Genomic DNA, 17,287 nt, shown 5'->3' with positions numbered 1-17,287 from the left:
GGTACGACCACATTAATGGGTTTACGTTATAGACTACTCAACAGTCCACAGAATTTAGAGGAACAGACTTGCAGAGAGATCAGAGACTGTTGCAAGAAATATAAGGCTGTGATTTTAACTTTCCACATATTGACTGGGACTCCCATCCTGTAAAAGGGCTGGATAGGAAAGAGTTTGTCACGTGTTCAGGAAAGATTCATTAATCAGTATGTACAAGTCCCAGATAGAGAGAGTGGAAAAACTAGATTAGGGAATGAGGCAGGGCAGGAGACAAGTTTGTGTAGGAGAACACTTTGCATCTAGTGATCATAATGCCATTATGGTCCTCAAGTTGAGATTCTAAATTGAAGAAAGGCCAATTTTTATGGTATCCGAAAGGATCTAGCAAGTGTGGAGAGGGATTGCTTTTTTTTGGCAAAGGTGTACTTGGTAAGTGGGAAGCCTTCAAAAGTGAAACTTTTCAGAAAAAAGAGTTTGCATGTACCTGTCAGAATAAAAGGCAGAGATAACAAGTTTAGGGAAGCATAGTTTTTGAGAGATATTGAGGCCTTGGTTAAAATAAAGAAGGAGGTGTGTAGAAAATGTAGATAGGCAGGAACAAGAGGTCCTTGAGGAGGATGAAAAGTGTAAGAGAACAATTAAGAAGGAAATAGGGAGGGCTAAAAGAAGGCATGATTTTTCTCTAACAGACAAGGGTGAAGGAGAATCGTAAGGGCTTCTACAGATATATTAAGAGCAATAGGATAGCAAGGGACAAATTTGGCTCATTGGAAGAGCAGAGTGGTAATCTACGCATAGACCCAAAAGAGATGGGGAGATCGTAAACGAATTTTTTTTTGCATCTGTAGTTAAGCAGGAGATGGACACAGAGTCTGTAGATGTGAGGAAATGCAGCAGTGAGGTCATGGACCCCATACAAATTACAGAGGAGGAGATGTTTGATGTCTTGAGGCAAATTAGGGTGGATAAATTCCCAGGGTCTGACAATGTGTTCCCTCAGACACTGTCGGAGGCTAGTGCAGAATTTACAGGGGCCCTTGCAGAGATACTTAAAACATCTTCAGCCACGGGTGAGGTGCCGGAAGATTGGAGGATAGCTAAAGTTGTTCCGTTGTTTAAGAAAGGCTTTAAAAATAAGCCAGGAAATTATAGGCCAGAGAGTCTGACATCAGTAGTAGAAAAGTTATTGGAAGGTATTCTAAGGGACCAGACATATTAGTATTTGGATAGACAGGAACTGATTAGGGATAGTCAACATGGCTCTGTGCATGGTAAGTTGTGTCTAAACAATCTCAGAGTTTCTTGAGTAAGTTATCAGAAAATTTGATTAGGGCAAGGCAGTGGATGGACTTTAGCAAGGCCTTTGACAAGGTCCCGGATGGAGATTGGTCAAGAAGGTTCAGTTGCTTAGTATTCAAGATGAGATAGTAAATTCCATTAGACTTTGAGTTCACAAAAGAAGCCAGAGTGTGGTAGCAGATAATTGCCTCTCTGACTGGAGGTCTGTGACTAATGGTGTGCCGCAGGGAGCGGGTGCTGGGTCTGTTGTTGTCATCTAAATCAATGATCTGCATGATAATGTGGGTAAACTGGATCAGCAAATCTGTGGATGACTCCAAGATTGGGGAAGTAGTGGACAGTGAAAAAATTATCAAACCTTGCAGCAAGATCTGGAAAATTGGGCTGGAAAAAGGCAGATGGATTTTAATACAGATAAGTGTGAGGTGTTGCACTTTGGAAGGACCAACCAACCGAGGGCTTACACAGTGAGCAGTAAGGTGCTGAGGAATGCAGTAGAACAGAGAGATCTGGGAATACAGATGCATAATTCCTTGAATTATAAAGAAAGCTTTTGACACTTTGGCCTTCAATCAATGAATTGAGTACAGGAGTTGGATGGTATGCTAAAATTGTATAAAACATCGGAGAGGCCTAATTTGGAATAATATGTCCAGTTTTGGTCACCTACCTAACAGAAAAGATGTAAATAGGATTGAAAGAGTATAGAGAATTTTACAAGGACGTTGCCCGGACTTGAAGACTTGAGTTTACAGTATAGGGAAAGATTGTATAGGTTAGGACTTCCTTTCACTCCCCCCACCCCCCCCCCCATCCTCACCACATTCTACAGAGGATGTATCGAGAGCATCCTGAGCAGCTGCATCACTGCCTGGTTCGGGAATTGCACCGTCTCGGATCGCAAGACCCTGCAGCGGATAGTGAAGTCAGCTGAGAAGATCATTGGGGTTTCTCTTCCCGCCATTACAGACATTTACACCACACACTGCACCCACAAAGCTAACAGCATTGTGAAGGACCGCACACACCCCTCACACAAACTCTTCTCCCTCCTGCTATCTGGCAAAAGGTACCGAAGCATTCGGGCTCTCACGACCAGACTGTGCAACAGCTTCTTCCCCCAAGCCATCAGACTTCTCAATATCTACATCATTTATTATTATATTGAAGTTTATCCTCTACTGTGCGGTCTTGTTTATTATTTATTTATTTATTGATTGATTGTTGTACTGCCCTGCACTGTTTTGTGCACTTTATGTAGACCTGTGTTGGTCTGTAATCTAGCGTAGTTTTTGTGTTGTTTTACATAGTCTAGTGTAGCCTTGAGTTGTCTCACATAGTCTAGTGTAGTTTTGTGTTGTTTCATGTAGCACACCAGGGTCCTGGAGGAACGTTGTTTTGTTTTTACTGTGTACTGTACCAGCAGTTTATGGTCGAAATGACAATAAAAAGTGACTTGACTCTAGAATGTAGAAAAATAAGGGAAGATTTGATAGAGGTATACAAAATTATGAAGGGTACAGATAGGGTAATGGCAAGTAGACTTTTTCCACTGAGGTTGGGTGGGACTACAACCAGAGGTCATGGGTTAAGGGTGAAAGGTGGGATGTTTAAGGGGAGCATGAAGGGGAATTTCTTCACTCAGAGGGTGGTGAGCAGGTGGAATGAACTATTGGACAAGTGGTGGTTGTAGGGTCAATTTCAATATAAGAGAAATTTGGATAGGTACATGGATGAGAGGGGTATGGAGGGCTACAGTGTCTTCTGGGTGCAGGTCAATGGAATGAGGCAAACTAATGTTTCGGCATGAACTAGCTGGGCCATAGAGCCTGTTTCTGTTCTATTACTCTAATAGTTTTTTGCATAATATCCATTCAAAATAAAGTCAGCTAAAAGACAATCAAAATCCAGCAAATAAAAATAAAACACAACCCAGTCTCTATACAGTGACAGCAGGAACTTGGATGTTTCCTCTTTGTTATCACTGCTTTGGCACAAAACCATTTTAATATAGTTCTATTTCATAGAATGAATCACAGAATGATAATAGCACTGAGGGAAGCCACTTGCTATTGGGTTTATATCACATCCCTTCAAGAGCAACATAGCTGGTCTTATTCCCTGCCCTTTCTGCAGAACTTTGTAACTTTTTTTTCTTTGAAGTTCAGTTCCTTAATTAAAATCTGCCTCCATCACACTGTTGGGTAGTTAAATCCAAATGCAAACAACTTCCTCATGAATACTTTAGGCTCTCCTACCAACTATCTAAAAGCTGAGTTCTTTGGGTCTTGACCCCCCTCCATCAATGGGAACATTGATGTCAATTACAGTTTTTTTAATATATTTTTAAAGAGATCCAGTCCTGAAAATGGGTAATTATTTAAATTAGTCATTAATGCTAACTATTTGCCATTTCCGCTGCAGCTAATTATGCCGTGACATAGTTCATATTAAGCAGTCCATGTATTTTGGGCAGAGACAGGTGCTCAGTAAGTAGTTTGTATCTCATTAATATGCAATTAACATACACTTAATCACCTTTAACTGTTGTAGGGTTGTATTATTCAGGAATGACTTGAAAAATATATGTCTTCAATAAGTAAACAGTACCTCATTAAGATCCAATTACCTTGAGTACTCAATTCCTTTTTGGTCAAATAGGTTGCAGCTTCAGGTTGTATCTCGCTGCAATCTCGATCAATAATGTTGGTATTGCCCAATTTGTTTCTGACAGACAGTCCCCCAGACACATTGAATTGTGCTGCTGTAGGTACTGGGATCTATAAAAGGCTGAGTTATGTTCAATCTAATCTGCTGCCAACAACCAATCCCAACATTTTTCCTGTCAGTGCTTCACATTCTCGGCCTTGTGGGTCCAATTGTTCTCATGACACAAATAAGATGGTGGATCAGCCATGGAATCCCTGGCCCTGCCCCCAACTTCTTCCCCAAACCCTGAGCACCTGACAATCTTGTCTATGAGGATAGAAAATGCTTAAATTATTTAAAAATCACATAATTTAGTAATGTACAGTTTACAAGGAAACACTTCCTACACTCACCTTTCATCTGAGATTGGCCACTGATATGCCAACTCAAGGCATCGGTGCTCCATCCCTGGGACTCAGCACCAGAGTCATGGTCAGGCCTGCAAGCGTCTGACCAACAGCTGCTGTTTAGCTCCACATTGCATTGTATCAGAGCTAGCCTGCCTGCAAGAAAATATCACTAGCAATTCTCTGTAGAACTGCCAGCAAAAGATAGGTATGATCCGAGCCATCGATCCTTCGTTGATCTGATTGTCAGTTTACTGATTTTGGTGGGAGAAGAAAAGGAAAGAAACCTTGAGAAAATCCCAACTCTACCCAAAATCGCAGAAGACTTTAATGGGGTGGGGAAAGGATCAGCTTTAACTACGATGTCTATCAGAGAGAAAATTCTGGGTAACACTCGTGCATGCAGGCTGCTCCCAGCACTTCTTTAGGTTGTTTTGGCTGTTAATGCAAGTGACACATCTCACTGTATGCTTAGATGTCATGTGATAAATAATGAACCTAAATTTGTATCTGACAGATAATGTGACTGTTTCTCACTCTATGCAGGACTTGTTGTTATAAGTGAGGAATCAAATACAATGCTGCATCTATGAATATGAAAGTAGAGCAGATATTGCAAATCTCAAGTAAATACAAAGTGTTCAAAATGCTCAGTTGGTGAGGGAGACATAAGGGTAATATTTCAACTTCATCTTTGAACAGAACTGGTAATAGAGATAAACAGATATGCAGAAGAAATGGGAAAGAAAAGTGAGAACAAGGAAGGGTAAATGATGCAATGGACAACAAGGGAGGTTAAGTCAAATGGTTTGATATTGCAAGTTGGAATGTGGTGGAAATTCGGCAAGTAATAGAGAGTTTATGTGAACTATTCATCATTACTTTCACCATTTAGGCCTTAGTCTTGCCCCAGTGGCCTTCCTCAAAATCCATCATTTGAAGATCAGAACTGGTGTGCTGCTGGTGAAAACTTCGCAATTATTTTTGAAAAAAAAACAATTTGGAGACTACTCCCATTTGGCCAAAGTGCAGGGTAGTTAGAAAATACATATCTGACTCAATTTACCAGTCACATCATACAAATAACAGGAAGAATGCCTCTGGTTCTCACAGTCATAAATGCAGTACAAAAGGTCACTGCAATCACAATCTTCCTACCAAGCTGACAAAGGCAGTTACTTCAGAAAAATTCTTTCTTCTCTTACCTGCAACATGCTCCATCTGATCTGATTATAAACCAGTGTAAACAATCACCTTGATATCATATTAAGCCATATCTCACTAATTAATCCAATCAATTCCCCATGCAATCATCAAGACTGGCTGAGGTTCTCCAGTGTTACACCAGGGAAAATAGTTGTTGGGTGCTGCACCAGAAAATAGTTGATTCCAGTGTCAAATATCAGTCGATACATTAGAATCAAATTCTAAAATTATGTCTTGTCTGTTAAATGCTTTTAAATATGTGGATATCGTTAATTAACTTTGTTTGAATTCACTATCAGTAGCAATGATGCCCTGTCCAAGAAGAGAAACAGTCAGGTGAAATATAACTTTCCCCCCAAGTTAAAGCTCTGAAAGACACACACAGACAATTAAGATCATAAAAGCTGATTTAATTATCCCCTTAGTGGCCTTGTAGATTCAAGAGATTCAGCTATTGTTCAGGCCAAGCATCAGAATGAGGAAGGAATGTGATCTAGGTGACTTTGACCGTGGAATGATTGTTGGTGCCAATCGGAGTTGTTTGAGTATCTCAAAAACTAATGATCTCCTGGGATTTTCACGTACAGCAGTCTCTGAAGTTTACAGAGCATGGTGCAAAAAAATCCAGTGAGCAGCAGTTCTGTGGGCAAAAATGCCCTGTTAATGAGAGAGGTCAGAAGAGAATGACCAGACTGGTTCAAGCCGACACAGTGGCAACAGTAACTCAACTAACCACGAGTTACAACAGCAGCATCTCTGAACACACAATACATCAAACCTTGGAGAGGGATAACGAACATTGACTCAGTGGCCACTTTCGCAGTAACAGGAGGTATATACTAAAGTGGTGACTGAGTATATTACAAACTAAGCTCCATTTCCCTTTCCCCAATCAGGAAAACATACACCAGCCCTCATTAAGGGGTCAGTGGTGGAAAGAGTGAGCAACTTTAAGTTTTTGGACATCAACATCTCAAAAGATCAGACCTGGGTACAACATATTGATGCAATCACAAAGACAATATGGCAGCAGCTCTACTTCATTAGCAGTTTGAGGGAATTTGATATGTCACCAAAAATTCTTGCAAATTTCTGCAGATGTACTATGGAGAGCATTCTGACTGGTTACATCAGTGCTTGGTATGGAGGCCCCAATGCAAAGGACTGCAAGAGAGTTGTAGACTCAGTTCTATCAAGGGTGCAAGCCTCCCCACTATCCAGGATATCTTCGGTAGGCAGATTTCGTCATTAAAGACCATCACCATCTGGGACAAGCCCTCTTCACATTACTACCATCAGGAAGGAGCTACAACAGCTTGAAAACCCGCACTTAAAATTTTAGGAACAGCTTCTTCCCCTCTGCAATCAGATTTCTGAACACTACCTTGTTATTTATCTTTTGTACTATTTAATTACTTTGTAACTTACAGCAATGTTTATGTCTTGCACTGTACTGCTGGTGCACAGCAACAAATTCCATAACATATGTATGCCATCGATAATACGCCTGATTATGATTATGATTCAGCAACTGACATTTCCCATTTATTACAAGGGTACTGCTGTGTGGGTGCCAGCTTTAACCTTATGCACCCTCCGTGGACAGATTTGTTAGCCTGTGAGTTGGAAACCACAGGTGTAAGCTCAGCCCAATTGATCTCCACAAGGAGACTGCCAGTGTGGCACACAGGCTTGGTGAGAGAAGCTGCAACCAGCTTAGTCAGAAGCCAGTCCTGTAACCTTCCACTGACAAACATGGGTGAGCTGTGGAGTTAATCCTGAGGTCAAGGTGGAAGATCCAGCCCAGTAGCAGCACACACAGTGAAAGTGCACTGCTAACAAGCAGCTCTGGAAGTAAAAGGCTTCCATTGGCTCACGAGTTTAAGTCGACCAAGAGTTCAAGTTTCAGGGATGAATGACAATGTGCATAGGGGAGTTAAACTAGCTGTACAATCTCTATTTATCCCTTTTTAATGTGACTAATCTAAATCCCCAGTTGCCTCAAATCCATGGAACAGATTAGTGAGCCATTTCACATTTATGTTAATGTTTATACTTTTGATCCTTTTTACCAAGTTAATCCTGGCTAGAAAACTGGAAGCTTATGTTTTGCATTCTAAAAAAAAAAATCCTGATCAGCATTGATATTAAAGCTGTGCGGCATTGAGCTGGAAGTGTTCAGCAGATAAGACAGCGGCTGCAGAAAGGAAATATTTGATGATCCTTCATCAGAAATGAATATAGTTAAAAGTGTATCAACTTTTAAATACAGAGGAAAGTGGAAGCAGGAAAAAAGAACAAGATGGAAGGTTGTTGACAGGGTGAAAGGCAGAGGAGGTTAAGTCACAGTATCAGTCAAACAGATTGTGGTATTTGGCTTTTGAATCATTATTATTTGACAGGGGGATTTGTTGAAATTGAGAAAAGCTGGTTATCCCAGTCAAATATTAAAATGACCAGCATTGACCACTCACACAATAATGCCTCTCAGTTGTTAGAGCATCAAAAACTGCTGGTGAGGTGTAGGTCTGTTGCTTTGTTCTAAGTTCATGTAAAAACTCTTGAAGAAACAATATGTAATTGTTTCTAGCAGCAAGCTTGAACGGGCTATGTGTTTCATTCTCAGAACAGGCATGGCAATTTCCAGATATCTTCATATCAGAAGCCCAGATAGCTGGATGCTGCAAGGAACAGCCCACTTTGAATATATTAAGTAAGGTTCTGTAACATGCATACACATCTTTGAAGTATCAGTAGACAAGGTAGCTTGCCTGTACACCCAGAGGTTATTCAGAATAATTAGCAGCACCTAAAGGGACCTTTGCATTCCTCTCTACATGGAGATATCAAGGTCTTTGGTCATCAGAATCATGTTCCTTGTTCTGCAGATACAGAAGACGAGGAGAAGGCAATTTGACCTCCATGTCTCTTCTGCCATTGAACAATCTGATCCTTTATCTCAGCAGCACTCTGATGGACAGTGGTCTCATGTTGGTAATGGGGGAGTGGGCTGCACAAGCAGGTAGAGGTTTGAGTTGTTTCAGTGGCCAAGCTGTCCAAAGATAGTCAGGAAGAGAAAGTGGCACTGGTGGGAGGGGTTAAAAACACAGTTAAAAATACTCCCACTGCTCCTGCGAGCAAATCTGTCAACCCGTGATTAAACAAAATTAAACAACCATTGAAATGAAGGAAGTTCACCTCATTATAATGTTTATATGTCCTTGCAGTATTTTGCTAAATGATTGGCTGCCCACCATTCATGCTGCATCTGTTATAACCGGGCATGGACTGCTTCATTCATCACTCAGATCTTTGGCAAGATAAACTATGACACAGCCCCAACTCATCTGTAATTGGAAGGTAAGATTTAACCTGTAACTTCCTTTTTCATTCAACATTAGAACTAAACAATAAAGTTTGCTACTTACGCAACCCTCAGTGTCTCCAGTCTCCACAGAGATCGAGCATGAATAGACACTGCTCCTCCTTCATAATGGACTGTCCTGGAAAAAGCAGCGGAGAGATTTATAATTGAGCCGTCTTGGTTTAAATGTGTCATAACATACTGTAACTTATCATATCTAATTAGCGGAGAAGATAATTGACCAGCAGCTACCAACATTGAAAGACCTGTTCATTGCCAAGGGTGAAGAAAAGAGTTGAAAAAATTACTGCTGACTCCACCCATGCTAGCAGTCACCTACTCACTTCTCTGAAACGTCTTTCCTGCAACTGTCCAACTTCTCAACAAAACGCACTTAGGTTTAACACTCTAACTGTCCCTGCACAACATCCATTAAATGATCTTTCCTGCTCTTTTTGTTTGTTGATAATTATTTAGTCTGTTCATATATGCACATTTATTTGATTATTGATGTTTGTGCTAATTGTTGATTGCTCATGGCTGTTTGCACTATTGTCTTGTAAATTGTTGGTTGTTTTTGTGTTGACTGTTAGGGTATTTTCCTGTGTTTTATGCTCGGCATGAACCGCAATCAATTCTGGTATGTTTCATATATTGGCAGTAAAGTGATTCTGATTCTGATCAATTACTTACAAATAGATTCATGCGATAATTCAAAACATCGACCTAGACATCATATCAAACCTTCCTGCTATTTTTTCAGCATAGCAAGATCTAGTATGGATCAGCAGGTTACAAAATATTCACTGTTATCTGCATTGCTGCTTCGATAACTGCCTCCATGTATTTCTGTTTACTTTTCACTCTGTTCTCCAATGGCATCCTTTCATGTGCAACGTTCCTTTTGAAACACTTAGCAGGAAATTGAATCACATCATTCTTGGAATGGTCATTGCTAACAATCACCATATTTTCTGAACTCTCAATTCAAGTTAAGAGACTCAAGTTAGCTTTGTTTCCAGACCCAACCCCACACAGAACCAACTCTTCATCCCCTAACTCCTCCGATTACCAGCCCCCAAACACAAACCTCCCATAGCCCATCCACAAGATCTGACCCACACCATGTCTTCCCCCATCCCATCCCAAACTCCTAATTCTTCAAATCAGAAGATTCCAAGGCCACCCTTCCTCTAATCAGCACCCACTCTAGCACCCCCATTCTTTTAGCTTGATGTCAATGTTGCTGGACTTCATGAGTTCAAGGAAAACAATTATTCCCCATGAGTCATTGTTGGCTCTGAGGCCTTCAGTGCTACTCAATATTACAATGACAGATCCACAACCCAAATGGTTTTTGGTTCATTGTGTCCCCCTGCATTTACACTATTATTACAGCATTTTTCCAGGTCAAGCCCAATGTACCTCACTATTGTTTTTGATAACATTAAGTCAGGCATATGAGTTGGTTTTCAATTAAAAAGAAAAAAAAATACAAATTCTTTCAAATTTCAAAATTAATATTCACCATGCAGGTATATTCTTTGTATATATATGGGTTTATTCAAAGTTAGCAATTGAAAAGTTTTGAAAAAAACTTTCCTCCATTATAGAAATTCTTATCACCTATTTTCTAAGAGCATTTGACTTCCTTATTTGTTCGATGCATCCAACATTGAGCATGATTTGAAAATCTTCCTCTGGTTTTGTACCTTACAGCTTGTCAGTATTAATATTAGCCAGTACACTAATATTACTGTACTGGCTATTAGTAATATCCCCTGTCCAATATTTTAGCTAATGTATCCACCAATTAAGTTAACCAGCTTTTTCCATGTATTCTAAATACCAGACAATGTAATGTCATATCAAACATATTAATTATTTGCTCACACACAGTACCCTACAAATATAATTTATTTACCAATGTGTATTGACACCTTTGTGAAGTCCGTTTAGTTTGTGCTGTTTCCCACTAGCTTGTAACACATTGAATAAATGAGCAGCATGGCTGCCTAGAGACCAGAAGATTTCTCACCTCTGTGTGTAGTATATGTATCGTACAAGTCCCTTATCGGTAGATGAACTGTCCCTGTTCATGTGTATGCTGACACCATGAAGAGAAAATAAAGCACTTTCTCACACCTCCAACCACTAACTCCAGCTCTACTTTATTATTTCCCATCAGTCACCTTGTGTACAGCTGATCATCACTTTATGGACATACAATCAACATATATAAACTATCTTATGTGTTTATATTTATTGTCTCTTTTTTAGTATTATTATTGTTCTTTACCTTTTGTAATTTTTTTTTTTGTGCTGCATCAGATCCAGAGTAACAATTATTTTAGTTCTCCTTACACTTGTGTACAGGATCTTGTGTCTGTGCACAACTACATATCGAATAAATAAAGGCACACTCATGGCAGATGGCTTCAACTGGTGTATTCACATTGCAGCAAGACAGAGAACAATGTGCATGCATAGGCAAGTTCATGTGCAGACAATAGATAGTGCTAAGGGGGGGTGGAATCATTGCTCTGAAAGAAATAGATCCATACATTACACTTCCTCCCCCTTTAGATTAATGCAACATAAAACTGTGTATGTACAAAACATTCAATTTCCCATTCATACACCCCTATTCCAAATAACCATGCTTTCACAATAACAGTTCATAACTAACTTCACAGCTCTAATGGTTCAGTCTTTTGGGTGGCGCTCTGTTCCTTTCAGGATAGCGCCTCTGGACCTGTGGAGTGGCACCAGGTTTGGTAGGTGTCTTGTCTAAGACAACATTTTCAGTTTCCAGTGTCATCATCACTGAGAGGTAAGTCCAGTGTCCGTCTTGTTGGATGCAGTCGACGCAGCTGTGTTTTTCAGTGAGCATCAGGTGTTTGGTCTGCATGATGTCTCCATGTCTGAACTTGAACATCCACTGTGTACATCAGTGGTCCAGATTTTGTCGCTATCCCACTGGGTGTCCACTTGTCTTCTCAGTAATCACGCACGTGGACTTCCTATCCAATCTTGAAGCTCCTTGCTGATTCAATGGCAACTGGCAGAACTGTTAATTCTGCACTTCCCTCCATAGATCAGGTTTCAGACGGTCTACGTGCGATCTCAGATCCTGCTCATAAACAGCATTGCAGGAGTTTGATTTGTCGTCGCATGAACAGAGATCCGATACACAAAAAGGAAGTTGTCCACCTTGTGCCGAAGAGCAATGTCCTCCTTGTCCATCAGTTTAATGGAATTCTTGAAGGGTTGCCCAAACCTTACAGCTAACCCATTCGTCGCTGGGTGGTGAGGTGCTGACTCGAAATGACTGATGCCAGTTTACTTCATGAACAGTTGGAATTCTTCTGACGTGTATTGTGGTCTGTATCACTCACAATTTGTTTTGGGAAGCTGTTTCTGGCAAAGATAGTCCTCAGGGTGAAGACAGTCTTTGCTGAGGTGGTTGAATGCATCAGTATAACCTCCAGCCATTTTGAATGAGTATCCACAGCAATCAGAAACATGGTGTCCATGAACGGCCCAGCAAAGTCAATATGTACTCTTTGCCATGGTGAAGACGGTCACTCTCTTGGGCATAATGGTGCTTGTGGGGGTGCATTTTGAACTTTTTGGCATCCCGAACAACTTTTGGCCAAGTCTTCAATCTGTCTATCTATTCCCGGCCACCACACATAGCTCTGGGCGAGATTCTTCATCATGACTGTACCCAAGTGTCCTTCATGCAGATACTCTAACAATCTGGTACACAGTTTAGAGGGAACCACAACACAAGGTCCACACATCAGCATTCTTTGACATACCGACAACTGGCCTCATCTAGCTGAGAAGTCTGGAAACCTGAGCTGCCCATCCTTGCATGGTGATTTCATAGACCTTTGACAATGTCAGGTCATTCCTTGATTCCCTTTGTATTTCAGAATTTGTTGCAGGCAACTGGTCCCCCAATGTGGCATGGAACACTTCTGCTGGGTCACAGGATGAAGACTTTTCTTCTTCAGTTTTCTTCACAGTCATCGTTAGGAAAGGCCAGGTGATGCAAATTTCAAAGTTTTATAAATACCCTGACTTCTCAAACCTTGTCCCAACAATCAGCAGCCACGAACTCCTCTAAGCATGGTCCTGAGAGCCCGAATGCTTCGGAGCCTTTTCCCAGACGGCAGGAGGGAGAAGAGATTGTATGAGGAGTGCATGGGGTCCTTCATAATGCTGTTTGCTTTGCGGATGCAGCATGTAGTGTAAAAGTCCGTGATGGCGGGAAGAGAGACCCCGATGATCTTCTCAGCTGACCTCACTATCCGCTGCAGGGTCTTGCGATCCGAAATGGTGCAATTTCCGAACCAGGCAGTGATGCAGCTGCTCAGGATGCTCTCAATACAACTCCCGCAGAATGTGATGAGGATGGGGCGGACGGTGGGAGATGGACTTTATGCCATCTGACCAATGCTTTATAAATCCTCAGCATTACATCCTTACTTTTACATTCTAGTCCTCTCAAAATGAATGTTAACATTACATTTGATTTCCTCACTACCAACTCAACCTGAAAGTTAACCTTCAGAGAATCCTGCACAAGGACTTCCTAGTCCCTTTGCACCTCAGATTTTTTAAATTTTTCCCTGCTTAGAAAATAGTTTATGGCTTTGTTCCTTCTATAAAAGTGTATGACCATATTCCATCTGTCATTATATTCTATATACACTATATTCCATCTGCCACTTCTTTGCCCATTCTACTATCAGGAGCATATAGAAGCTCAGAATCTAAATAGACTCACTTGTTTAATAGCACTTGCAGGCACCTTCTTTTCAATCTATGCAAGAGTTAGTTGAGTTTATGACTACCTCATCATCTTTCCTAGAACCCACAAAACTGATGTGAAAACAAGCCTTCCTCAACCCAGAGCAGCTAATTCAAAATTAATGAATATTTTTTTTAAACTAATATATTTATTTAACAATAATTTAAACTGTCGTCAATTAATTAAAAACATAAAAACAAAGAAAATTATAAATAAATCTATATTTTTTAAGTTGGTTAACTCGACTCAAAAGAACTCTATATGCACCAGACATGGCTTTCATAAGCACTTCTGGGCAAAGACTTTTATAGAGTATCTTTGATATGTAACAGTAACTCTGTTTATTGTTCCATAGCTACTGCCTGAGAATTCTACTGTTTCTTTTATTATCAGTTAATGTACAGCTGAGGAGAGTAATATGAGTTTTATCTGGACACCCTGTTCATCAACTTACTGAACACCTCTGGGCCTAACACCCATGTTCCCAACATCCAAGTTCAAAATACAAAGTAAATTTATTATCAAAGTACATATATGTCACCATATACAACCCTGAGATGTGTTTTGTTGTGGGCATTCACTGTAAATACAAGAAATACAATAGAATCAATGACCGCACCCAACAGGATGAACAGACAACATATGTGCAAAGGGTAACAAACTGTCCACGTACAAATAGAAAGAAAAATAAGAAATAATATTAATAATAAATAAATAAGCAGTAAATATTGAGAACATGAGATGAGTCCTTGAGAATGAGTCCAAAGGTTATGGGAACAGTTCAGAGTTGGGGTGAGTGAGTAAACCAGTATTCTTGGATCTAAGATTATGATTAGGGATGTAAGGAGGAGCTAGATTACTCAGAGCCTTATATTCAATTAAGAGAATTTTAAAATTGATCTTAAAGGACACATGCAGCCAGTGCGATAATGCCAAAACTGGTGAAAAATGCTCAGATTTTCATTTTGTAGTTAAGATTCTTACTGCTGCATTCTGAAGAAGCTACAACCAAGTTATAACTTTCTGAGGCAGTCCTGAAGAGTGCATGTAGTAGTCTGATCAGCTAGATAGAAAAACGTGCATCAATGATAAAGATGAATTAAGTCTCTCTACTGGCTGTGGAGGCATAGCTCATTGCCAGAAAGGGACACATGGCATTAGTGGGTGAACTGGGAGAACCACTACAGCGCATCTTCAACATGAGTCTAGATCAGAGAAGAGTACCCAGACAGTGGAAAACATCTTGTATTGTCCCGGTACCGAAGAAACCACAACCAAAGGAGTTGAATGACTTCAGACCTGTTGCCTTGACGTCGCACGTGATGAAGACCATGGAGCGGCTGATAATACAGAATCTGAGGCCACAAACCAGGCACGCCCGGGATCCGCTTCAGTTTGCGTATAAGGAGAAGGTGGGAGTGGAGGATGCTATCACGTATTTGCTGCACAAATCACTCTCTCACCTAGATGGGGTCAGTTGTGCTGTGAGGATTACATTCCTTGACTTCTCTAGTGCCTTTAACACCATCCAGCCCAAGATCTTAAAGCACAAACTAACGGAGATGGGAGTAGACTCTCACATGGTGGATTGGATAGTGGACTACTTGACAGATAGACCTCAGTATGTGCGGTTGGGAGACTGTAGGTCTGACACAGTGGTCAGCAGCACAGGAGCGCCACAGGGAACCGTACTCTCTCCGGTCCTGTTCACCCTGTACACATCTGACTTCCAATATAACTCGGAGTCCTGCCATGTGCAGAAGTTCGCTGATGACACGGCCATAGTGGGGTGTGTCAGGAATGGACAGGAGGAGGAGTATAGGAAACTGATACAGGACTTTGTGATATGGTGCAACTCAAACTACCTGCGTCTCAATGTCACCAAGACCAAGGAGATGGTGGTGGACTTTAGGAGATCTAGGCCTCATATGGAGCCAGTGATCATTAATGGAGAATGTGTGGAGCAGGTTAAGACCTACAAGTATCTGGGAGTACAGTTGGACGAGAAGCTAGACTGGACTGCCAACACAGATGCCTTGTGCAGGAAGGCACAGAGTCGACTGTACTTCCTTAGAAGGTTGGCGTCATTCAATGTCTGCAGTGAGATGCTGATGATGTTCTATAGGTCAGTTGTTGAGAGCGCCCTCTTTGTGGTGGCGTGTTGGGGAGGAAGCATTAAGAAGAAGGACGCCTCACGTCTTAATAAGCTGATAAGGAAGGCGGGCTCTGTCGTGGGCAAAGTACTGGAGAGTTTAACATCGGTAGCTGAGCGAAGGGCGCTGAGTAGGCTACGGTCAATTATGGAAAACCCTGAACATCCTCTACATAGCACCATCCAGAGGCAGAGAAGCAGTTTCAGCGACAGGTTACTGTCGATGCAATGCTCCTCAGACAGGATGAAGAGGTCAATACTCCCCAATGCCATTAGGCTTTACAATTCAACTGCCAGGACTTAAGAACTTTTTTTTTTTTTTTAAAGCTATTATTAATGCTTTTTGAGTTAGTGATTTAGATGCATATCATATTATTACTGAGTTAAGTATTGTATGTAATGAGTTTTTGCTACAACAAGTGTATGGGACATTGGAAAAAATGTTGAATTTCCCCATGGGGATGAATAAAGTATCTATCTATCTATCTATCTAGTAGAAGCATATCCAACAGGGATACAGTTACTCCCAGTACTGTATGGAACAATTATTATGTATGCTCAGGATTTGTAGTGTGTATGTATGCTTACAATTGGCTTTAATGCACAGTAGTCAGGAAGATTAAACTCCTTTACATATTCCTGACAGGAAGACCAGAGGATGTGGACATCACTGGCATTTCTGTAACAAATCAAAACAAGATAACCGGAAAAATACCCAGTCATTTCAGTAGCACTCAGGACTCAATGAAATACAAACAAGAGAAAATCTGCAGATGCTGGAAATTCAAGCAACACATACAAAATGTTGGAAGAAATCAGCAGGCCAGGCAGTATCAATGGGAAAGAGCATAGTCAACATTTCAGGCCAAGACATCAACTGTATTCTTTTCCATATATGCTGCCTGACCTGCTGAGTCCCTGCAGCATTTTGTTTGGTGTGTGTTATCAATGAAATATTTGTGTTATCATTATTGCACTGTAGGAAATAGCAGTCAATCTGCACAGAGCAGAGTTCTACATACAGCAATGTGATAGTCAGCCTGCAGGATGTGGATTGAGAGATACAGTCCTTGCAAAATTCCATAGATATGGTTAGTCCATAGATATAGTTAAGACCATAGGTAAGTCCATGGTATGGCCTCCACAGAACCCTGATCTCAACATCAGATTACCTGGAGAGATATAAGCCATAAGTCTGCAGACCTCCAAAAGGCTTGGAACAACCTACCAGCCAATTTTCTTATAAAATTGCATGACAGTGCACCCAAGAGAATTGATGCATTTTTAAAGGCAAAGAGTGGTCACAACAAATATTTATTTGATTTTGTTTTTTTTTTACTGTTTTCTGCTCTTTATAGTATTTTTTCAATATTTAGAATTTTGTTTTT

At 40.7% G+C, this 17,287-nt stretch overlaps 1 protein-coding gene across 2 annotated transcripts in view; it reads right to left on the bottom strand.

Moving 5' to 3' along the window:
- ryr2a (ryanodine receptor 2a (cardiac)) overlaps nucleotides 1–17,287 on the bottom strand; it is a 727,422-nt gene that overhangs the window by 423,468 nt on the left and 286,667 nt on the right. For both annotated transcript variants that reach the window (XM_073050574.1, XM_073050575.1), the window contains exon 9: nucleotides 8,990–9,064. In XM_073050574.1, coding sequence (XP_072906675.1) covers nucleotides 8,990–9,064 — 75 coding nt within the window. The remainder of the gene's footprint in view (nucleotides 1–8,989; nucleotides 9,065–17,287) is intronic.

The sequence above is a fragment of the Hemitrygon akajei genome, chromosome 7, assembly GCF_048418815.1.
Source record: "Hemitrygon akajei chromosome 7, sHemAka1.3, whole genome shotgun sequence".
NCBI lineage: Eukaryota > Metazoa > Chordata > Chondrichthyes > Myliobatiformes > Dasyatidae > Hemitrygon > Hemitrygon akajei.
The sequence above is the reverse complement of the archived record's forward strand: the minus strand, read 5'-3'. Positions and strand labels throughout refer to the sequence as shown.